The 23,553-nt window shown below is 52.4% G+C and overlaps 1 protein-coding gene across 3 annotated transcripts in view; it reads left to right on the forward strand.

The window, feature by feature from the left end:
* The window catches only part of ITSN1 (intersectin 1), a 50,547-nt gene that overhangs the window by 12,493 nt on the left and 14,501 nt on the right, over positions 1 to 23,553 (forward strand). Inside the window, exons 12-30 of one of the 3 annotated variants that reach the window (XM_032972626.2) lie at positions 1,079 to 1,228; positions 1,395 to 1,535; positions 3,151 to 3,238; positions 4,639 to 4,778; positions 7,934 to 8,385; positions 8,957 to 9,129; positions 9,578 to 9,675; positions 10,137 to 10,151; positions 10,627 to 10,877; positions 11,860 to 12,046; positions 13,079 to 13,287; positions 14,036 to 14,100; positions 14,236 to 14,298; positions 15,372 to 15,422; positions 16,053 to 16,219; positions 16,729 to 16,774; positions 16,892 to 17,013; positions 17,611 to 17,743; positions 18,574 to 18,765. In XM_032972626.2, coding sequence (XP_032828517.2) covers positions 1,079 to 1,228; positions 1,395 to 1,535; positions 3,151 to 3,238; positions 4,639 to 4,778; positions 7,934 to 8,385; positions 8,957 to 9,129; positions 9,578 to 9,675; positions 10,137 to 10,151; positions 10,627 to 10,877; positions 11,860 to 12,046; positions 13,079 to 13,287; positions 14,036 to 14,100; positions 14,236 to 14,298; positions 15,372 to 15,422; positions 16,053 to 16,219; positions 16,729 to 16,774; positions 16,892 to 17,013; positions 17,611 to 17,743; positions 18,574 to 18,765 — 2,743 coding nt within the window. Of the gene's footprint in view, positions 1 to 1,078; positions 1,229 to 1,394; positions 1,536 to 3,150; positions 3,239 to 4,638; positions 4,779 to 7,933; positions 8,386 to 8,956; positions 9,130 to 9,577; positions 9,676 to 10,136; positions 10,152 to 10,626; positions 10,878 to 11,859; positions 12,047 to 13,078; positions 13,288 to 14,035; positions 14,299 to 15,371; positions 15,423 to 16,052; positions 16,220 to 16,728; positions 16,775 to 16,891; positions 17,014 to 17,610; positions 17,744 to 18,573; positions 18,766 to 23,553 lie in introns of all 3 variants that reach the window. The other 2 variants (XM_076074625.1, XM_076074626.1) reach the window with 2 other exon arrangements.

Consider the following 23,553-nt stretch of genomic DNA (forward strand, 5'->3'; position numbering starts at 1 on the left):
ATATGAGCCGACCCCTCCTCCCCCATTCACTGGGGTTAAGCAAGAGTTGACTGTATGCTTATCGTTTTTTAATTGAACCACTTTGGTGTACATAAATAGAATGTAATTTATGTCTCTGCCATCTTTATCAGGTTAGCCCAGGGATTAGGCCACCAAAATAACAAGAAGCGCCATATTTTTCGAATTGGGTAAAAACTCAATATTTCAAGAGCCGCAATGCAACATGAATGCGAGAGACGGTTCTTAATAAATAACATCACGAAGCAGTGTTAAAGAGCCGTTATGCGGTTCCGGAGCCGCAGGTTCCTGGCCTTTGGGTTAGCGCATTAAATAACTATTTACATTTGTAAGGCGCGTTTCATCCGTAGATCCCAATGCGCCACCGTGTATGAAAGGCAAATAAATAAACAGAACCTGCAAGGTAAACGGCCAGAACTAGGCGGTCAAGGCGGGTTTAGAGAGGTGAGATTTCAAAATAGACTTAAACATATCTAATGGTTCTGATTTTCTTATTATTAAAGTTTGGGAGCTGCACTAGCAAAAGCCCCATCACCCCAGGAGCAAAGCCTTGACCTCGGAGTACTTAGAAAAAGGCGATCCGAAGATCTTGGGGACCTTGCTGGTGTATAAAGATTGATCAGTTCCTGAAAATATTGTGGGGCTAACCCATTGAGTGCCTTGTAGGTCAGCAGCAGATCTTGCAGTCCGCTCAACTTCGACTGGTAGCCAATATGAAGACAGGAGAGCAGTTGTGTGATGTGCTCGCGAAATGGTGTGCGTGTAAGGACTTCGGCAGCTGTATTATGAACAAGCACCTTACTCAGAATCCCAAATAATATGCAGCAGTCTAGGGAATAAACACGAGAAGAGGAGTGAGGAAGCAGGGAAATAAAGTGAAGGCGGGAGGGAGGGAGGGAAAGGGGAAATCCTGTGCGTCGTCAGTGCTGAGTAGGGGGGAAAAGAGCTGCACAGGAAGTTGACGCCGGTACGTGATGCACGCACGATGGCTTGAGTGGGATGCTCGTGGTGGTGCGTGTGTGCCGGCTGCCTGTGTTGCTGTGGACCCCGCGCTGTTGAGGCCGCCAAGCGGGAGCTGGAGCGGCAGCGTCAGATGGAGTGGGAGCGCACGCGACGGCAGGAGCTGCTCAACCAACGCAACCGCGAGCAGGAGACCATCGTGGGGCTCAAGGCTCGACGCAAGACGCTCGAGTTCCAGCTGGAGGCCGTGGCAAGTACACGTGCACACGCGCGATCTCTTGCTTGTGCTCGGTGCTTCATTTCTCGCAGTGTCCTCTTAGCATTACCAGCGTTGCCTGGTTGGGTGTTGCGTCCGAGCGTAGTTGCATTGCCTGGTTTGAGTGCTTGTCTCAGTGTCGATGTCGCATCGTTTCCAGGGCGACAAGCGGCAGCAGCTCGACGGGAAGCTGCAGGACGTTCGTGCCCGGCTGTCCATCGAGCGGCAGGAGCTGGAGCGAACCAACAGCGCGCGCGAGATCAAGCTCTCCCAGCTGGAGTTGCTGCAGAAGCAGCTGCAGGTGACTCAGTGTGCGGCACGCGCCCGCGTATTGAGCATCGCTCAAACGGGGATGCCACGATATTATTTTTGTCGCGACAAGATGATTCTCGCGAAATCGGTTTCCCGGAACTTTGCCGGTGTGTTTAGAATTTTTATTGTATTGTTTTTATGGGTTATTGCACTTCCATTCTCAATAGTGATGACTTTGAAGTTATTTAATTGTAGTTTACTTCACTTCCCAATGTCTGATGCTAATAATGCACAAGTTGTTGGGTATACAGGAAATATATTAACTTGTAAATCAATGATATCACGTAATTAACATCCTCTCTGGAAAACGTTTTGTAAAATAGCATTTTCGTGGGATTGGGTATTTAGAATTGGAGCAATTGTGTTTCTTAGTGTTGTATGTCTAACTGACTACACGGAGACAGCTTCTGGAGGCAACGCGTTGATTACAACAGTCAATGGACACCAACTTAACACGAAGGGGTACGGCCCCTTCAACCCGATAGCCTAAGGGAGGTACAGCCTCCCTTCTAAAGTGTCCTATACACCCCGGACTACGCTACACACAGGTCCCTTGCCACGGCCGCTAAGGGAGGCTAGACCGACCCGACCCAGCCAGGGTACGGGTCCCACCACCGGTCCGCTACAACCCGGCTCTGGCGAGAGCCTTGGTTGAGGGTCCCAGGGTGCTGGTCCAGTCTTCAGGTCTCCGGACGTCTTCAGGCTTGAGTTGGCAAACACTGGCGGACCCGTTCAGAGGGCTGGCTTTTATCCCCAACGTCAGGCTTACCCCTCCCCTCATCACCCCCTCTCCAGAACCTTCCAGAAATGTCTGGGAGGTTCTGGAAGGTCTTAAAGGGTCTTAAATTTTGAAGGGTCTTAAAATCGGCCGTTGGCCCCTATCCCTCACAGCTCCCAGCCCTTGGGGGTCTGTGATGTCAACCTCCGGTCATGGGCCACCCGGGGGGGGGGGGGGGGGGGGTTACCTTTGGTCAACCCCTACACACCTCGTTCTCTCTCTCGGCTGTCCCCTGTTGGCCCGTGAGCGTGGTGGCAGGTAAAGCGACCTCCAGCGCCTTGGTATGGCGCAACATTAGTATTTGTCAGAAAATTTAATATGGAATAAAAAAGCATGCTCTAAAAATATTTAGATAAACAGATGATGCTCCAATCGTGGGCCTATATCATGTAGTATTATATCATATATCGCAGCAGCTCTATTGCCTGGTTTTGAGAGTCGTAGACTAATTGTGTACGCGCGTGAGTGGTTGTGCGTGTGTGTATGTTAAAGCTATAGCTGGATCTTCATTTGCGTGTGCATGTGTGTGTGTACGCTACGTTACGAACCTGGCCACCCGGGTTCAATTCCCGCTCACAGTCAACACCAGTGATGATTATCTGAACCAGTCCTGGGCCGCCCCTAGGTGGAATCGTCCTCAAATGAGTACCTGGTGCGGTGTGTTAACATCGCCACTAGGGAGACAAAGGCGGCCGGGCGTGGTGCTGGCCACCCAGCCCCTCGTGTGACGTCCCGGCATTCATCGGTACTCCCTAACAGCACTTGTCCCTACAGTTTGTTAAGGCTACACGGGGGATCCTTGTCTTTGTCTTGTGTACGAGTGCAGGAACATCAGCAAATGTTGGCACGCCTGGTTCCAGAGAAGCAGTCTCTGAGTGAGCAGCTGAAGCAGGTGCAGCAGAACCACACTCAGAGTGAGTTCCCTTTTCACTTGAGCAAGATTAAAGTGGAACATACAGTAACTGCCGTGTCTCTAAACACCCTGCATTACTTACTCCTCTTACGTGGGCATGTGGCTCGGCGGTAGAACGAGCAGCTCGTAGTCGGAGTTCAAATCCCGGGTATGGTTGACGCAACCCATCATTCCTCTGGGATAATTAAAATGAGTACCACTTTGTGGGAAATTCAACAGTGATGGATGGACTCACCGTCGCCAAGGACATGCAGAATCTCCACCACTGACCTGGGTATGGAAGCAGGAGAGGATCCACTGCTTTACAACTCATTTGAGCAGGAAATAACGAACTATCTGCATTTTGTCCAAATTGTATTGCAACCATTGTAAGCATTCTTCCAAGTAAGAGCACCAACAATTTAACTGTTAATGCTGAGCAGAGACATACAGAGCACAATCGGGGTGAGAGTGCGACTTGTATTCATGTCCGAGCTGTGTGTGTGGTCGTGGCGCAGTAGTTAGCCCACTGCGTTACAACCTCAGTTTGATTCCGGGCCACAGCTAACATCAGTGGCAAATGTTATCCGAACCTGTCGAGCCTCCCATGGTTTGACTCGGCCTTAATAAGAACCTAATGCTGTGTGTGAGCATAGACAATGGCGACTAACAAAAGTGGGTATGGTGCTGGCCACGCTACCCCTGCATGTTCTGTGCTGAACTTATTCGGAGCTTGCTAACAGCACAACCCCTACAGTCTGTAAGACCGTGGTGTGTGTGTGTGTTTGTGTATAAATGTGGGAAGCGGTAATGCAGTAATGCAACAGTTCGTGCGCTGCTCTACATACCCGGCGACCCGAGTTTTATTCCAGCTCATGGCCGACACCAGTGACGATTATTTGAACCAGTTCTAGGCCTCCTCTAGGTCGACTTAGCCTTAAATGAGTACCTGGTGCGGTGTGTAAACATCGCGATTGGGGAGACAAAGACGGCCAGACACTGTGCTGGCCACCCACCCGCTCGTGTGCCGTTCCGGCCTTCATACGTGCTCGCTAACACCACTTTCCCCAACAGTTTGTCACAGGTTATACGGTGTATCTTTGTCATTGCATAAGTGTGTGCCTCAAAGATTGGTTAGAAATATCCAGCCCCTGTAAGTGAGTGCCTGGCCAGTGTGCCATGTGCCAAGGAGGTATGAAGAACAATCCAGAGCCTTGGCACCGGATGAGGCACCGGGCAGGTGACCTACCAAGTTAACCGCTGAGGGTGGCCGGCGGATGTGCGCAGGACGTTTTGTATGATATCATTGTAACTGCTTGGACCACGGCGACGGGTTCCGCAGGATTGTAAGAACATCCAGGCGATTTTGCGGTGATTTATTGCGACGTCTCCGTCCCGCCACCTTCGCCCGCGCGTGTACAGATGACTCTTTCACCGGGGTGCACAAGGCACAGCTGGCGCGCGAGGCCGCGTGCCTCCGCCTGCGGGAGACCCTGGTCTCCGTCGAGACCGAGACGGCCGAGCGGTTGAACGACATCGACGCCTTCAACAACCAGCTGAAGGTGACGTCGCCCGGCGTCCATCGCAGTGGCGTGCTGCTACCACAGCCACACACGGCCAGCATAACCGCACAGCCAGCATAACCACACAGAACCGCACCTCCACCGAGCAAACATGCACCCTCCGGCATTGCCATATCAACGCAGTCTCGGTCAGCCATACCAACGGTTAGAGCCACAAGCAGTGAGCACATGGCCACCACCGGACTTTCCTCACAAGACCAAGTGTCTGTCCAAACACACAGGTGCATCCACGCCTCAAGCAGCCACACTCGTGGCTGCTGCCCGGTACTGTTGTAATGATATATTCAACATTAATGCCCTTTGTTTATCCAGGAAAGCCTCCATGAGTCCCAATACTCCTTTTCAGGAGGATCGTGCAACTTTGGGACATTAATGCAATTCTTACAATGAAAGTTTGACTTCATTTCCGAGGAGACCAGAGTACCTGAAGAAAACCTATGCATACGTGGGGATATCACTCGAAGCCGCGCACAGATGGTTTCAAGAATCAGTTGGAGCAAACCTTCACGTCCTGGCCTAATCGTAGCCCAAGCCTACAATGTCTGGTATTACCAGGCAGTGTCCCATCCGAGTACAAACTAGGATGAAATCTACTTAGCTTCCGTGGTGCTGACGAGATTGGGTGCACTCGGGATGATTTGGTCGTAGCGCTCTCCTCTTCGGCACCGGTGTGCACCAATGCTGGGCACTTTCAGGCGCCTCTGGCTTATGCGCCGCACTCCTGTGCACCCCTCCCCGTCTCTTGCAGCCGGGCTTGGTGGACGGGCTCGTGTGTCAGTGTCTCTGTGCCTCTCTGGGCTGTCTCTCACAGATAGGCCTCTTTCTGAAGGTCACACACTCGTAGCTGGGCGCCGCGACGCTCCGCTGCACACACACCAGTCACACTTGGGCACTAACGTCACAGCGATCACCGTGCAAATTATCTTGTTCTCAGGCTACTGACTGCCGTCCTGTTGTGATGCCCTAGGAGGGAAACTGTTTTTACTTTTAAGGGTTTATTTTGGTACTGCAGGAGGCTGATTGGAGACCGCCAGATTTGCCCATAAATATAGTGCCTCCCGCAGAAATCCTATTTTTCATTTATGTTGAAATGCAAACCTGAGAACTGGATTTTTTTCATACTGTTATATGTTGCTGTTATTAATCGTAATAATGTGATTACTTTTGGAAAAATAATTTAAAGTTAAGCTGAGAAAATCTTTTTGGTGAACACGATCTGCTTTACGAAGCATCCATATCTACCTCACCTTTTTTTTTCTCAGCGTCACTTTAAATTCTCTTGACGGTTTTTCTTAAAGACGATGAGTGTAATTGACGCTCCATCTAACCGCAGTCTTAACAACACCCCCAGTAGAGTGTTGCTTTGCTAACGTGATGCCAGCTCCGTCACTCGCATCCTCCCCCTTTGGCCCGTAACGGCTTGCTACCCGTCATACTGCATGGCTGGGACTGGATGGTTGTATGCAATGCAGTATTCGGTGTCAGCGGTGGCAGTGCACACTCCTCTCCGTGCTGTCTCATCTCTCCGTACCCTGCTCTCTTGTGCGCTCAGGTTGTCCTGCCATTCTTTCTCCCTGCTCACTCACCATTGTCCGTGTCTCCATTGCCCGAGTGCGGCGCCTGTTCATCAGCGTTTTCGGGTCGTGCCAAGATTTTGCTTTCTCAATGTGGAGACGTTTCCATGATAATAAAATCCATTATTCCAGCGTACACCCATACGTATGACCGTGTCACCGTAATGCGGCGGCGGCCCATCTTGTCAGCATCTCGGAAGCCAAGCGTGATTGAGCCTGGATAGACCATCTCACACAAACAGGTTGCCAGATGGCAGTACTGCAAACAAACATTACTATTCTATACGTTTATGCTCCTGGGTCTATGCCTCCACTGCCCGTCATTGAACAGCATGGTGAAGTATGCATAAATACCCACATGGTCCTCCTCCAGCAGTAGATTGGCAAAAGGCTGTACACGCCCATGTAAATGACGACTCATCTACTGAAAGGCACAGACTGGGCTGTGCTGCTGCCACAAATGAGTACCGCGAGCTGTGCTGTAGTCTGTCGCTGCTACTGCTGCCTCGACAGAGCTTGCTCTGGAGACCCCTAACGCACGAGTGCACGTGTGTGAGTGTGGGTGTCCGCGCGTGCATCTAACCCTAATCGCAGTCAAAAGACTGCTCGCTGGTGGAGACGGCAGTCCTGTCATTGTTTCACCCGAAGGGGGGTAAGCGAGATGGAAATGATCGCTGCGGCTGCGGGCATGACTGCACGCCTTACGGTGGTCTTCCACGCTGTCTGCAGCCTGTTTGTGCGTTGGTTGAGTCTCTCTAAGTGACACCAACAATACACGCTCACGGTGGGCTGAATCGGGCAGCGCCGCTTTTCACAAACCTCCAACTAACGTGACCGTCTGCGTGCTTCACCGTGTATTTGTGTGGCAATCAAAAGACGGTGCGGGGAGGTTCCACGTTACCGGTGGACATTGCAGACCTTTGGCATTGTTGACAGTGCTCTGGGAGGCTGGTAGTGCTCACAAGTGTCGGTAACTGGGAGGTGATGGAGTTGCCGTTGATGCCCCCCCTCCTCCTACCCCCATTACAGTCAACTCTCAATTATCCAAAACAATGGGGGTGGGAGCGTGGCCCAGCTGAAACAGAAGTGCAGATAATGTAAGCGTATGTTAATTTAGGCCAAAACACGTGTTTATTGTTTACCCACATACAACGGGGTGGGGGGGGGGAGAGTACAGACCTAGAACGTGCTGCCTGCTTTTATTGCTTCTTAAAGGAATCGATTCACTTGCCCACGTGTTTGCAGTCAACGTGTGAACACTGTCACTAACCCTTGACGAACTACTAATTGTACCGGGAAGGTGCAAATGAGCATGGTTAATGGGCACTCCGGGCAGTCCGCGCACGGACAATCGAGAGTTGACTGCAAACGTGGAGGCTTCAGCGTAAGGGCCGAGGTATTTTTTTTTATCAGGAGCCCGCATAGAGACGACACCCCTGGGGGGGGGTCATCCCTCATGGACCCACGGGAGGGGCCTCAGCCCGGGACTGTAAGGAGACTTCACCTGCGGCCTCCCCCTCCGCACCGCCGGCCCCCCCTTGTGGTCTCTCCCCAACGCAGGAGCTCCGGGAGATGTACAGCCGCCAGCAGCAGCTGCATCAGGAGCGGCAGCAGCAGCTGCAGCAGGAGCGGCAGCAGCAGCTGCATCAGGAGAGGCAGCAGCAGCTGCAGCAGGAACGGCAGCTGCAGCAGGAACGGCAGCTGCAGCAGGAGCGGCAGCAGCAGCTGCAGCAGGAGCGGCAGCAGCAGCTGCAGCAGGAGCGGCAGCAGCAGCTGCAGCAGGAGCGGCAGCAGCAGCTGACGCAGGAGCGGGCGCGAGCTCAGAGAGAGGTGGACGAGCGCGCGAGAGCGCAGAAGGAGGCGGAGGAGCGAGCGCGAGCGCAGAAGGAGGCGGAGGAGCGAGCGCGAGCGCAGAGGCAGGCGGAGGAGCGAGCGCGGCACCAGCGCGAAGCTGAGGAGCGAGCGCGAGCCCAGCGGGAGGCGGAGGAGCAAGAGCAAGCGGAGAGCAAGCGGTAAAGAGCGTCGTGCTCTGCTGCCTCTCTATGTGACAGGGCTGGGGAACTTATGGGATCTATGGTCCGTGGGCTGTATGCGGCCTGTGACTTCATTTCACTTCGTCCGCATCCAGATGAGACCTCCGACCACTTAGAGACGGTTCTCAAATGGTATACATCACTGTGAGCTTCTTAGCTGCACTAATCTGGTACTAGGCAGGGAATATTCTTGGCTGAGCGAGCTCAGTAATATTTTTTGTCCAGCGCGTTTGGTTTTTCCTACTTTATATATACAGTGGCAATTTAATCGATCAATAAAACTGCAAATCGCTATCCTGACATGCCCCCCAGTGCTGTGCATCGCTCGTGACAAGATGACCCTGCAGAGCTGCGGATGACATTAGGGCTTTTCGATTTAAAGCTTTCATGACTGCAGGGATTAATCCTCTTGGTTCTTTCGGTAAAGTCACGTAGAAGGGAAATAATAAAATAAAGCAAAATATGATTTATTATTTTATTATTTCCCTTCTACGTGACTTTACCGAAAGAACCAAGAAGATGACATTAGGGCTGTTTTGTGCGTGAGTAGGAGAAGCGCAGGGCAGGACTCCCAGGCCGACCAGGCTGGCGGGGAGGATGCAATTGCCTCCGGCGGTCCGGTAGGGGCGCCTGGCAACCAGCAGCACAAGATGGAGTTGGCCGACCGCCTCAATAAGATCCTGCAGCGGCAACAAGATCGCGAGCCTGTCAGGAAACCCTCGGGTAATGGTTGCTGTCGCCCACCCCGTGCTGCCGTCACCAACGCCACGTGCCACGCTGATCGCGTTGTACCCTTTGCGGAATATCGTTAGATCGTGATTTTTTTTTTATTAGCTGTGTTACGCGTTAAGCACGTTCGTTTTCCTGCATCACAACTGCAAGCCTAGGCTCTTGCAATCATTTGTTAAATTATTTTTGCCTTGTGTAAATGGCATAAGCATTTATAAGTTTTATAGGTTTGTGAAGTTCTATGATTATATTATTTATTCAAACAACCATGAAGATACATGGAATCCTTTTTCCGACTGGAAGTTTAGAAAATCACAAAAACTGTATAATATGCAAAACCCAATTAGAGCATCACGGAAAATTATATCTGTCAAACCGTAATATCATGAAAATTAATATTGTATCGTGGAAACCCGAGTGAGCTGCGTTGCTCTTTTAACAGACTCGTCGGAGTCCAAGGTGGCTTACTACCGAGCACTGTATCCGTTTGAGGCTCGCAATCAGGACGAGCTCACGATCCAGCCTGGTGACATCATCCTAGTAAGCCCTCTTGACTACTCACTCGTGCGTTACCCCCCACTGCTCGCCAGTTGACGACGATCAGGCAAACTCTGTGCTTACAAAAAGGAATTCATTTGATCAGTCGGAAGACTGCGACGCAAACCGTGTGTAAGTGGGGCGCACCCAGTGACCCTCCCAAAGATGCCCACAGCAGCACGTGGCAGAACGCTGAGAGAAGAACAACACGCAGCCCGGCACGGACAACCACACTTGGATTGCAAGCAGCTTGCAAAAAAAACCTGCGTGTTTCTATCTCTGTGGTTACTTCGCTGCAATGTGTCTTCACTTTGGGCAGTAGCTTACTTTGTCGTATTTCTTTGCTGTGAATATTCCCTTTTGAACCGTCTTGTGCTGCCGTGCTCTGTAGTGTTTCTCTGCTTCTCTTTACAAGCCTCCTCTCCCTTCTTTTCTTTGTAAACTCTGCCGCTGTCTGCCTGGAGGTGAAAGGGGACTGGGTAAGTTTCTCACAGCTGTGATGCGAGGCTCTGAGGCTGGGTGGGGTTTGGATGGGGTTGAGGGTTAGGGATAAAGCTGAAGTTGGGTTCCAGGTTATCTGGATCAATCATAACTTTGGAGTCAGAAATATGGAGTGGATCATAGGTCCATTTGGAGAGGGTTATATTTTCCTCCACACAACATTACTTCGAGCTGATAGTTTTATATTTTAAACAAAGTCATACACATACGTGTGCTTTTTGCTTTTGATTCTTTTTTTGGTTTAAACGTGTTGTGTGTGTGTGTGTACACGTGTTACGTGCCAGTGTTTTTAATCGGTGCACCTCACCGGCAACGTCACGCATCAGTAACGTGGACACTTGACAAAGAAAATGCAGGAAAGTGCGCAACGAAGCAAGGAGAGAGGTACCCGCTTGGGATTATCCAACAGTGGATAGACCACGGCTGTGATGATTTGTTGCGTCTTGTCTGCAGGTCGACGAGAACCAAACCGGTGAGCCGGGCTGGCTGGGTGGGGAGCTGCGTGGCCAGACCGGGTGGTTTCCTGCCAACTACAGTGAGCGCATTCCCGATGGCGAAATTGGGGGGGGCACCCAGGCCCAGACCCCAGACGGTGGGGGGCATCTACTGGCAGCAGCAGGAGGAACAGGAGGAGGAGGTGGAGGAGAAGGAGGAGGAGGTGGAGGAGGAGGAGGTGGTGGCAACTGGGCAGACTTCAGCACCGCGTATGTCCCTCTTGTATCTCAAATCGTTTTATGTACAATAGTGGCCACTTTCCTTCCGGTTACTCTGCATACGATGGAAGGATGGGGCATGCAATTTGGAAGTTTGGAATCAAACTTGGCAGCAAAATGTTGAGAGATGTAATCGAAAAAAGGAGGCTGTGATAGGTGAGACGTGGTTGGTACGGGGGAGGGCAGGTTGCCGAGAAAGGTGGTGGAGTGGCTTTCTGTGGTCAGCGGCCAAGAGGGAGACCTCGTGTCAAGTTCATTGTTTATTTTGTTAAACCAGTAGAAAACTCGCGAGACCATGATAGTCTCATTCGCCAGAGGCCTGGGGTCACTAAAAATGAACAACAAAACAAAAGAAAAAATAAAGTAACTGCACTGAAGTAAATGGAAGTTGAAAATATTGCAGAAACATAAATACATGTTTAATGGTAAATTATCTGTCGCATTAGTCAGCTTGGGCTGATCATGATGAGGCTGTATTACTAATCCTTGAATGTCGTGTTAACTGCAACAAGGGGAAAGCCAGACAGTGGTGGGGATGACACCAGGGCAGTCCGCGAAGTTTGGTGTTTACGGGATCTTTCGGAAGGAAGCAATGGCGAGGTGAGGTAACATCAGTGGCATTGGCCCTTGTCAGCGGCTGATCCAAAGTGGGGGGGGGTTGGAACGATGGGAGCGATTGCCTCCCTCTTGAGATCCTGAAAATCGGTATTTGAAATGTATATATTTATAGGGGCCTTATTTAAAAGGCATGAAATGTGGGACCGCACCACCGCCCCCCCCAACCCTGGAAAGTTTTTAGATCTGCCTCTGGCCATGATGAACTCTTGACCTTGTCTTGACCTTGTGAAAGTGTGGGTGTGTGAATGAATCGCTGACTGGATATGTGTACGTGTGATTCGTGAGTCACACGCGGGATCTGGTCCCGTGAGATCATCGTGGCTGCAATGGAGTTGTTTCCTTTTTGGTCGGGCAGGTGGCCGGGCAGCACTAGCACCACGGAAGTGGGGAGTGATTCGGGGGGCGGCACCTGGGAATCGCTGGACAGCACGGCTGCTCACGCGACAGCCCAGCCCGTTGCGCACGCGGGGGCAGCCCAGCGACAGGGTTCGGCCTTCACCCCGGCCTCCGTGTCCATGTCCCCCTCGCCAACGCCAGGACAGGTGTGCGGTGACAGCTCACACTGCCGTGTTGCTCGTGTGTTTGTGAGTTGTGTGTGTGTGTGCGCCGATTTGAAGGGTGTGTGTGTACAGGATGAAGGATGTGTGTGTGCAGACTACACACGTTAGTGTAGTGGTTTGCACGCCATGAACCCGGCGACCCGAATTTGATTCCCGCTCACGGCCAACACCTGTTGCGAATATCTCTACCGGTCATGGGCCTCCCCTAGGTCGACTCAACCTAAAATGAGTACCTGGTGTGGTGTGTAAACACATCGCTACTGGGGAGACAAAGGCGTTCGGGCGTGGTGTTGGCCACCCACCCCCTCGTGTACCGTGCCGGCCTTCATAGGTTCTCGCTAACAGCACTTGCCCCAACAGTCTGTTGAGGCTATACGGGGGATCTTTGTCTTTGCAGACTACAGGGTAATCCTTTGAGGGTGTTTTGATCTGTGTGTTTAAGTATGTATTAGTGTTTGTGTGCATGTGTATATGTTAGACCTCAACAGTGTACCGCGTCGCTATCTCCCCCTTCTGGGATCGCGCTGCAATCACTATCGTAGCATTTCACCCAGATCTGGAAGAACGCTGTCAAACAGTGTGGAACAACGCAGGACGTCCAGAATAAACACCTCACCCGAGACCAAAATATCGCACCCTCCTCTCTTTCGTCATTCCTCGAAGGCACTGGTTTAACCATCAACAATATCAGAACGTCAACAGGCCGATGCGCACATCCACTTCATGAAAAGAAACTTAAAGACAATCCACAATGCGTCTGTGGCCATGCAACCCCATCTATGGACCGTAACGTAAACCACTGTGGTCCTGTGCTCCTTCAATAGACGAATTGCAAAAACTACACGAACTCTCTCCTGAAGCCCTCTCGTGGCTTGCAGACCTCGACATTGGCATTCAGCACCTGATCATATTTGCATACGCAACAGTAGCGGTGTGTGTACGTTGATACGAGTGTGTGTGTGTCATGCTTGCTCACACCTGTGTTCTCTCCGTGTGTGTGTGCGCCGAGCGCAGGGAGAGCCGGTCGAGGGTGTGCAGGCTCAGGCCCTCTACCCGTGGCGTGCCAAGAAAGAGAACCACCTGAACTTCAACAAGGGCGACGTTATCTCGGTGCTTGAGCAGCAGGACATGTGGTGGTTCGGGGAGGCGCGCGGCGGCCAGAAGGGCTGGTTCCCCAAGTCCTATGTGAAACTCATCTCTGGACCCGTGCGTCGTGGGCTCAGGTGGGAACCCGTGGCGCCCCGGTGAACGGATCTCGTGCTCAGCCACGTCTGCATGCTTTAAAAGAGTTGCGCTGTTGGGTAAAGACTTTTGCCGCTTTAATCTTTGACGCACCTGCTCAACGCTGCCCCATACCCATTGAGCAGAATCTTGGGCTGTCAGCAACTACTCGTGTTGTCGCTTTGCCCTGCTGTACCGCTGATACCATTCCAGACTCTCATGTTGAGATTGAAGTCTTATCACAACTGTTGCGTGGGGTTGTATGTACTATATCTACGTGTGTGTGTGTCTTTGTGTGCTGGGAGCGGTGGCGCAGCGATTAGTGCACTGCGCTACGAACCTGGTGGCCCGAGTTCAATTCCCGCTGACGACCAACACCATTGACGGTTATCTGAACTGGTCCTCCCCGAGGTCGAATCAGCCTCAAATTAGTACCTGGTGCGGTGTGTAAATCTCACCACTAGAGAGGTAAAAGTGGCCAAGTGTGGTCCCGGCCACCCACCCCCGTGTGTGCCGTGCCAGCCTTCATAGGTGCTCACTTAACAGCACTCGCTATGCTAGGGATCTTTGTGTATGCATGTGAGTATACAGATGCGTGTACGGGCAAATACTTGCATTGTGTGCATGTGGGTGTGAGTTTGCCACATGTCTTTGTGAGTTTGCATATCACGTTTGTGTGTGTGTGAGTATACCGTGTGTCTGCAAGTGTGCAATTTCACGTGTGTGCGCGTATGTGTCTGTGCATCTCAGTGTGGAGTCAACCTCTTCGGATGGGTCCCAGCGCGGCCCATCTCCACGGCCCCCCATGCCTGAAGGTACCACGTCCTTCGCTCGTCAAACCAAGCCCGTGTCGCCCCAAGCCAGTAGACTCAGCCCTCGCCTGTATCCGCCAGCTGTGAGTGATGCCTCCTCTCATCTCCACGATTTCCCCTCTCGTGGTTGTGAGACAGAAGCCAAGATGAAGTCACTTCCCACACGCCCTGCCCCGGCACCCCCGGCTTCCTCTGGCCAAGGTACCACCTGAAACACGCCCAGCAGCTGACATACCCAGCACCTAACACCCACACACCGCCTGACACACCCAGCACCTAACACACACACCGCCTGACACACCCAGCACCTAACACACACACACACCGCCTGACACCCAGCAGCTGACGTATGTATGTATGTTGCACTTCTTTCGCACCATACGTAGCCAACCGTGGTAATCGGAGGTGTGGGGGGAGGACGAGCAACTCATCACAAACAGCAGTTCTAAAGAAATGCATTTAAAAGTTCATAGCTCCCAGTGGCTTCCTAATATCAGAAGGAATAGCATTCCAGACGGCCGCAGAAGCGCATCCGAAAGCACGCAAATACGGTGTGACCGTCTTTGTTCGATGGCTATCCAGAATCCGCTGCGACGATGACCAGAGTTCACGTGATGGTTTATGCTCCTCGATGAGATCAGCAAGGTGTTGTGGGTCATTAGTGGCAAGCACTTCGTGTGTAATGAGTGCGACCTTACAATGTTTTCGTTCGGCAACCAGAAGCCAATGCAGCTCGGCGAGTACTGGACGGACACAGTCGGATCTTGCAGGACCCGTTACGATACATGCCAAAGAACTTTGTACATGCTACAGCTTGGTGATTTTTTTTTGCTAGCCGTTCCGTAAAGTAGTGACTTGCAATGATCGAGCCTTGTCGATATACTATGCTACACGCCACCATGTTGGCTATGCCACGACTCACTAGTGGTTGAAAGTGTCGTAGAGCCCTGATATGAAATTCGCAGGACCTGACTGTATTTTGTGCGTGGTGATCAAACGACACAACTAACGACTGACACACCCAGTAGCTTTACACCATCATACCCACTCTTACCTCTTCCCATCGCTGCTCAGATAAATGCATGTCTCTGAATTGTACTGGATTAAATCAGGGATATCTTACTTGTCCATATTTGTTTGTTTGTTATAAACAGTAAAGTGCCAGAGACTTGGTGAAGTTAGGCAATTTGACTGTGCGGGTTACAGCTGCTCGTTCTGCCAGGCGTGGTGCTGCTGGTGATGCTGATGATGATGTGTTTCCTGTGTTCTCACAGGCTCCCCAGTGAGGAGTCGCCTGGCACCATCACCAGCACCACCTCAGGAAGGTGACCCGCACACCCAGCACAATCCACGCTGACCACACTGCAATACCCACACTACCCATGCTACCCACTCTACCCACGCTATCCACACTACCCACCTACCCACACTATCCACACCGCATTGCACACTAAGTCAAAAGTAATATCCTGCTCAAATGAGCATTCAAGCGGTAATTATCTCCTGTTTATAGCCCTGATCCAGTGACAGCAATTCCACATTCTTATGGTGGGGCGAGTCTATGAAGACAACCACTTTTAACTTCCCCACAATATGATACTGACCCCAGAGTGATAATGTGCAGAGTCAAATTTCTCACCATGAACCAGTAACCACACAATACTGCCTTTTATCACCCACACTATATGCACGTACGCAACTGTTCAAACGGGGCAGAAGAAACGCAGTAAATAACACGAGACGGGCAAAGTAACGCAAACAAAAGATTTGATTCTTGAATAGAATCGCGACCGTGAATCATGATGATTTGCCAGTGATTGGTGGAGGCTGAGAAGTTGTTACACCCGTGGTGTTGGGCACGTAAGAGTGTGCGAGTGTGCGAGTGTGTGTGTGTGTGCACGCGGGGACGTTCCGTGCTCACGCCGCCCCCCCCACTGCTGCCGCTACGTTTGCAGAGTTTGTGGCGCTGTACGCGTACGAGAGCGGAGAGCCGGGCGACTTGACGTTCGCGCAGGGCGACATCATCGTGGTGACACGACGGGAGGGTGACTGGTGGACGGGCCAAATCGAGGGCCGCTCTGGGGTCTTCCCCTCCAACTACGTGCGGCCCAAGGACAGCGAGGTACGCAGTGGCCCCTGGTTCATCATCATCATCATCGCCAGCATTAACCGCTGTTTTTTAACACCTTACAACTAAGGTTGAGAGCGTTCATGCATTATCTCTGGTCGTCTCTCTGTTGTCCTTTCATCCGTCCAATTTCTAATTTCTCTGTCGGCTGATGATCCTAATTGTGAACAACTTTATACTAAAGTTGTGTTGCAATTAGAGACTTACCGTTTTGAAATATGGCCAAATTTCTTAAAGAATTGCCCAAAACTTGGAGATTCGCTCAAAAACTAAAATGTGACCCACCTCTTAGTACCCAGTCTCTCGTGCAGCGCTGCTATCTGAGCCTCGTTTTCTCATCACGAACGTACGGTTCCTTGTGTGCCTGGCGCAAGCGCTACCACTCCCATCACTAATTAATGCTTCCGAGGATAAACATGTGTTCGAAAGTGTTACAGGATCCATCAACGGGCATGGTTTTTTTTTGCCTGCCTCGTGTAATTGTTGTGTCTATTTCTGATCAGGCACCAGGCCAGGCTGGAAAGACCGGCAGCATGGGAAAGAAGCCAGGTGGGTGGACTCTGCTTTTTTCTTTTTTGGACTCTCGCTGTCCCACCAACTCACTCGGCAGTGACACGCTCTTGTGCGACGATCGCGTCCGTGCGCTCGCGTTTGTGTGTGCGACAGAGATTGCGCAGGTGGTGGCGTCGTACACCGCGACGGGGCCCGAGCAGCTCACCCTGTCGCCCGGGCAACTTATCCTCATCAGGAAGAAAGCGACCAACGGCTGGTGGGAGGGAGAGCTGCAGGCATGTGCAGCACACACTCCCCTTGCCACTGCGCCGCTGGAGCGCGCTTAAAAGCATTGTCTGTGTGCGTTGTTCCTTCGTTTATGTGCGTTACTCCTCAATTTTTTTTTACGTTTGCGCTTCCGGCGTCATGTCACGAGACAAAGTGCCGATGTGGAATTCTTACGGAAGTGCATCACCCCCCCCCCCCCCCGGTTTAGAGAATGGACCATAGACGAGGATAGCATGGATCTACTTCTGAGATAATTTTAAGTGGCCTCTGGTTCATTCAGTAGAGAGTAGCACCTTTCCACCCACCGTGCCAAAGCGAATTCGGCCAAATTAGGTGCAGAACCAAATTCAACATGATGGGGGGGATTTTTTCACAGCCCTTGGTGGACCGGGCTGAGGCCATCGGTTCTCTGCACTTGAGAATCTGGTTTGATCACGGGCGGCTGAAACCTGCGTTCGAACCCAGGATCTCAGCGGTGCCAGCTCGGCATTCTGGCCTCCTTGAGTCAGCCGGCCACCTCCACGCTCACGCTTGGCACGCGCTCGCCGCGCGGCGTGAGCGTGGGCGTGCGCGAGCGTTAACGGAGCGCCGTTGTGCGTGTGCAGGCGCGGGGCAAGAAGCGCCAGATTGGGTGGTTCCCGGCTAATTACGTGAAGCTGCTGGGTCCGACGAGCGGCAAGTCGACTCCCGTCATGCCCAGCGAGGGGACCAAGTCGGTGCCATACACCACGCCTACCGGTACGCACGCACGCACGCGCCCGCACACGCGGCGGTCACTTTGAGGCCAGGAGAAGTATGACACGCACACACGGGCACACGTACGCAGGTCGCGTACGCGGTCACACGCGTACACAGTCAAGTTAGGCGCAGTTGCGCATGTACACGTGCACGGGAATGTGCAAAGTTCCATATACAGTCACGCATAGTTGCAGTCACACATACACAGTCACACGTACATTATAGATGGGCACACGCACGCATTTTTGCATATGCACAGTCACACATGTACAGTCACGGGTGTACATATTGTGTCAGCACATGAACATTGTCACATACACAGTCGCACACACAAAAGACAAAGATCTCCTGTATAGGCATCACAGACTCTTCGGGCAAGTGCTGTTAGCGAGCACCTATCAAGGCTGGAACGGCACACGGGGTTGTGGGTGGCCAGCACTATGTCCGACCGCCTTTGTCTCCCTAGTGGCAATGTTTACACACCGCACCAGGCACTCATTTGAGGCTGAGTCGACATAGGGGAGGCCCAGGACCGGTTCAAATAATTGTCACTGGTGTTGACCGTGATCGGGAATCAAACTCGTGTCACCGGGTTCATAGCGCAGCTCGCTAACCGTTGCACTGCCACTCCCCCAACATATACACGCAGTCAAATGCACACAGACACACGTGTACATCGTGTACTCCGTGCGTGAGTCCACAGTCATGCGTATGCCCAGAGAAATGTGCTGCCTTTTGGTGGTGGCGGTGGTGTACGTTCTGGTCGTCCGTCTGGCTGAGGTTGTCGCCCCACCCCCGCCCCGCACGTGTTCCCGCGTGCTGCGTCACAGTGTGCCAGGTGATCGGCGTGTACGACTACGTGGCGCAGAATGAGGACGAGCTCTCCTTCTCCAAGGGGCAGCTCATCAGCGTGCTCAGCCGCAGCGACCCCGACTGGTGGAAGGGGGAGCTCGGCGGCGCCGTGGGCCTCTTCCCCTCCAACTACGTCAAGCAGACGACCGACACCGACCCCAGCCAGCAATGTGAGTCCACGCACGCAGGACACGCGGTCCCGCGCGGGCCCTGGGGCCTCTCTGCCTGAGCGCCCGCTCTCCCTGCAGTGAAATCTCGCTACTGTTGCACATGGGGGCAACCCTGAGTTGTATCCTACTTTATAACCAAAATACTTTAAAAAAAAATCTGAAACGATGAGAGAAATTTCGAGAAAAGATGACAGGCAAGGACACAAGAATGCCATCCGCATCCTGCCACTGGTCTTTAATCTTCTCAACCCTGCTGACGAGAGAAATCGGCAGTTTTTTTGTTCGCCTTGGCTCGATGAACTTACCGAGACATTTAATTTGGTCCACGGAGAGACCACACGCTGTGGGCGTCACAGGCGGCCCCCGACGCCACATAAGGTGACGTGTGCTGGTCTGCCTCAAGCAGTTTGCATGGCGGCATGGTTCTTAGCCAATCATTGTGAAGCTATCACATTGCATTTGGTACTCGATCGTGCTGGTACGAAGGCGGCATATACACTGCAGCGGCAAGTAAAATTTGACTACTTTGAAAATGTAGAAGCGACAACGTTGAAGTGACATGTCACCTTCATATGAAGCACATTGTTTGAAATCTTTTAGCATCATTTTGTGTAGCAAATTAATCGGGTATTTTTTTTAACGAATAGGTTCTTGTGAAAAGGACAGTCATGTGACGAATGCTTTAGCGAGATTTCATTGCCTCAAGTGGTGCCCAGGAGGAATGTGATTTTGGTGTGGCTTCTACCATGACGACAACAACTTGCCATTACCTGCGTCGACCGGTCGTGGCGTCAGATCGCACTGCCGCCTACGGCTGACAAAGGGGGGAAGCTGGGTGGTGGCTGAGATCTCAAGTACTTGACAGCACTGAGGTAGCAGTAGCCCTGCCACTGTGGGCATGAATCCACTCAGCCACTTGAGATGAAACCAGACTCTCAAGTGCCATAAATTGATATTTCCTCTGCCAAGCCGACGGATCGTGTTTATCGTGGCCTCATGTAACACAGCACGGAGCAATAACGTGCGTACACATGCAGCCCTGCCGTCATTCAACTGCCGGATGAGGGCCTCCCCACGCTGTGCCAGTCAGAGGGGTTATTGAAAGCAGGGAGCATAGGCATGGGATTATAAAGGTAGAGCACAAGAATGGCTTAGCGACTTTGCTCTTTGCTGCCCCACCACGTAGCCGCACAGCAGGCTATGACAAGTGGTTATGCGCGGAGGTCGCCCATCCCGTGTAGATATGTTTAAATCGCACAGTGAGTGCGAGATGCGCACTGGTGCGTGCGACCGCGTGAATCGATCTATCGCAGGGCTGCGTGCAGAGGTTGCGGTATTTGTAGTCGTTGAGTGATGGAGACACCGCTGTGAACTGCTGTGGCCTCCACTCTGTTTCCTAGCCAGCAGTAGTGCATTTGATGTGCGTCGGTTGGCTGCACCATGTAGGACTAGTTACCCACGATGGCTTGGGCGCTGGTCTTTGATATATGCTCCTCCAACTCCGGCTCACACTTGACTAAAATGCGCAGTAGTCACCCGGAAACGGAATTGGAAGGGATTGAGGGTTTGACAGAGATGTCACCCTGTGGCGAATGGGATTTTGGCCGTGTGCGCTTGGATATCTCCAGCCTGGACGGGCCACAGTGATGTGAGGTGCTCCTGTAGGCTGCACAGGAAGAATGGTGGTCAGCTTGCACCTGCCACATTAATGAGTCTCCCCATGACAAATGCGTTCGGCACGCGGCTGTGCATGCCAGCCAGACATTCCTCGTATCGGCTTCTGTAATGTGCCTCCATTACAGTTGAAACATTTAACCAAGAGGGGTTAACAAGCGCTGCTATGGTTGCAGATAATTGCGCTACACAGGAAATTAGTGATGGTGTGAACACTGGGGATACAGTAGTTGAGAAACTGCAGGGTGGGTTGGCGAGGGCCACTATCGGGCAGCCGCAGAAGAAGGCTGGGCAATAAGGGGCGGTCGTGGTGGATTCAACCACGAAGCAGCGAGGGCCGTGGTGGCAGGGAGGGTGGCGTAAACACGGCTCGGCCACGCACCCCAGGTCTACGTGGGACAGAACTCGCTCCGTTAGGCCACACGTAGAAAAACAACCGGCTCCTTTCCTACAACCTGAACGGCACCAAATCCTGTGGGTTGCTGTCACACGAGGGGTGTCAGCACAAATAGCCGGCTTTAATTTTGTTTTTGTTCTTAATTTTGTTTTGCGCTTCCATCCACGTGTGTGTGCGCTCACGCTGGGGTCTGTTTATTGCAACGTGTGATGGCCTGCGTTGATGTCCGGTGCCGAGTTGTTGACAGTTGTGGATCTACACAGGGCGTCCTACAGAGGGGAGACCTCTTAACTTGTTTCTGCTGCAGCCTAAGTCCCAGTGCACTGCAGCGCTCTTGCTATTCACGGCTCTCCAGTGCTGGTGGAGAACCTTCGTAGATCTGTCTGGGCTGGTGGGGTGGGTGGGGGGGAGGGAGGAGGAGGGGGTGGGTTGGGTTTGTGGTTATAGTTGTAGTGAGAGTGCTGCACTGTGGCGCACCCAGCCAAACATTTTGGAGGCAGGCAAGTTGCAATGCAAAGTCATATAAATTACGTTTTTATTAACGTTGAATATGAAATATGCATCAAGAATGATTCATTATTTGCTTACAGCTTTAGATTAATGGAAATACTCCAAAATGGGCTCTGACTTGCAATGGCCTCCTAAAATTTTTGAGAGTGGGGAGCAGAACTGCCCCTTCTGCCCCTGCCCCCTGGGTGCGCCTCTGGTGCTGCGTGTGCGAGTGTGTCAGTACGTCCGTGAGCACGCACGAGTGTTGTACATGTGCATCCTGCCCCTGCTTGGTTTGGCTCATGATTTTTATTTGCTTATTTCTCTTTGTGTTCTCCTTCTCTCTAGGACCATGTTTGTGTCCCCTCTCCCCTGCCCGCGCGTCCGTCCACCCGTCTGCCCGCCCGCCGCAAAGAGACCCACTATATCCCCATTTCACTGCCACCGGATTGGTTGCCTGGCCTTTAAACTGAGAGCAGCAGCAGCAGCAGCATCAGCCCTTGTGATTTGCTGACGGGGAAGTCCGGGGAGCAGCTCTGGGACGATGCATATGATGCTGTGCTGTGGCAGCACAGAGAAATAGTGGGTCTTTTTGTGACGGCCCCTCCCCCGTCTGTCCACTCATTACCAGTATCTGAATGTATCTCTTTTCAAAATGAATCGTAATAACAACAAAAAAATCATCAGAAATGCATTTTGCTTTTTTGCTAAAGCCTTTCTCCCATTTTAAATTTGTATAGACTTAGCACACGAGTTGGTGACCATCGAGGATACGTTTCAGAAAGACCCACTGTACGTTGGCGTTTAGTCTCCATGTTGATCGCGTCCTTTGCTTGCCGATGTGTTCACTGACGCGCTTCGAGGTACCGTGCCGCCGTTCTATCTGCGCTGCCGCCGTCGCCGCTGTCGCGCTCGCGTCGTCGTGCCTGCTTGCGCTGCGCACGATCGGTCACACGAGCGGCCTTCACTGCCGCTGGCGATGAGCGGATAGCATCGCCGGGCCCTGGGAGCGAGCCGCCATGCAGCGGTTTACAGTGATTGGTACGAGTTGCTCGCTCGCTCGCTCGCTCGCTCCATGAAGCGCGTTTCACCGCCTCGACAGTTCGGAGGGAGAGGCATGCGCTCGGGGCCAAACGCGCAGTGCGCAGCCCCGCCGTAGAGAAATTCTCCTGGGTGTTCTGATGATCGGTTAGAACATCTGACCGGCCGCCGGTGTTCTGATAACGCACGTTCCTCTAATGTGCCTCATCTGCGAGGCTCGTGCTGGGTTGGCGTGTGGCGATGTTATCGCCAGATTAAGTCGGCGAGAGTCAGACTTGCGCCGTCCTGTCCTGTCGTGACTTGTGGCCAGCGCCCGCCGTCGGGCCGCGTCAACAAGCGGTGTGTGGCGACGCACAAACACACGCACGCGCGCGCGCCTGCCTCCGTGTGTGGCAACGCACACACGCACGCACGCACGCGCGCGCGTGCCTGCCTCCAGTTTTGCACGAGTGTCATTTTTCTCTCGTTTCGAAAAAGAAAAAAAACCCAAAAAGAACAAAAAAACGTTTCAATGATTGTACCTTCATTAAAACATGTGGCTATGTAGGAGTGGGATGAATGTGGCTGCACACAACCGCGGGCTATGGTGACGGTATAGTGGGGAATACTGGGCGGTGGGTGAAGTGGCAGCAGAAGGGCGCTGACGATTTCTGTTTGGTATCGCAGACGCTCAACTCGTGTTTAAACACGTGGCCCCAGTGCCACATTGGTTTGACCGCCTGCATCATTTCTTATCATCTGATGTAGCCAGCGCAGCCAGGCTGCTGGTAAGGGATGGGGGAAAAAAAAATCGATATTGCTGAGGATGCCTAGGTGTTGACTTGTGATGATGGAATGTATAACAAGTGCTTTCCAACGCAGAGGCAGGGCTGATCTCTCCGTTAGGCGTTATCCGCATCAGGTGCTGTTAGGATGCGGCGCTGTGGTGTCCGGCTCAATCTTAGCATCGGTGCAGCCAATTTGGCTCCCTGCCACCGTGAGGGTGGTTCTAGCACTGTGGCCTTCCCGGCTGTGGGCGTGCGGGGTAGAGGTGGTGGGTCACCAATGACTGCACAACAAACAAACAAACCCATTGCATTAAGTTTGGGACTGCATTTCTTTGGGCAACATCCCAGCTCTTAGAATAAACTATAAGTTTGACTTGCACAACGAGCCCCCTCACCCTAATATGCAGGGCAAGTGAGTAA

This window comes from Petromyzon marinus, chromosome 49 (genome assembly GCF_048934315.1).
Source record: "Petromyzon marinus isolate PM22_M1 ecotype Great Lakes invasive population chromosome 49, UKy_Petmar_22M1.pri1.0, whole genome shotgun sequence".
Classification (NCBI taxonomy): Eukaryota; Metazoa; Chordata; class Hyperoartia; order Petromyzontiformes; family Petromyzontidae; genus Petromyzon; species Petromyzon marinus.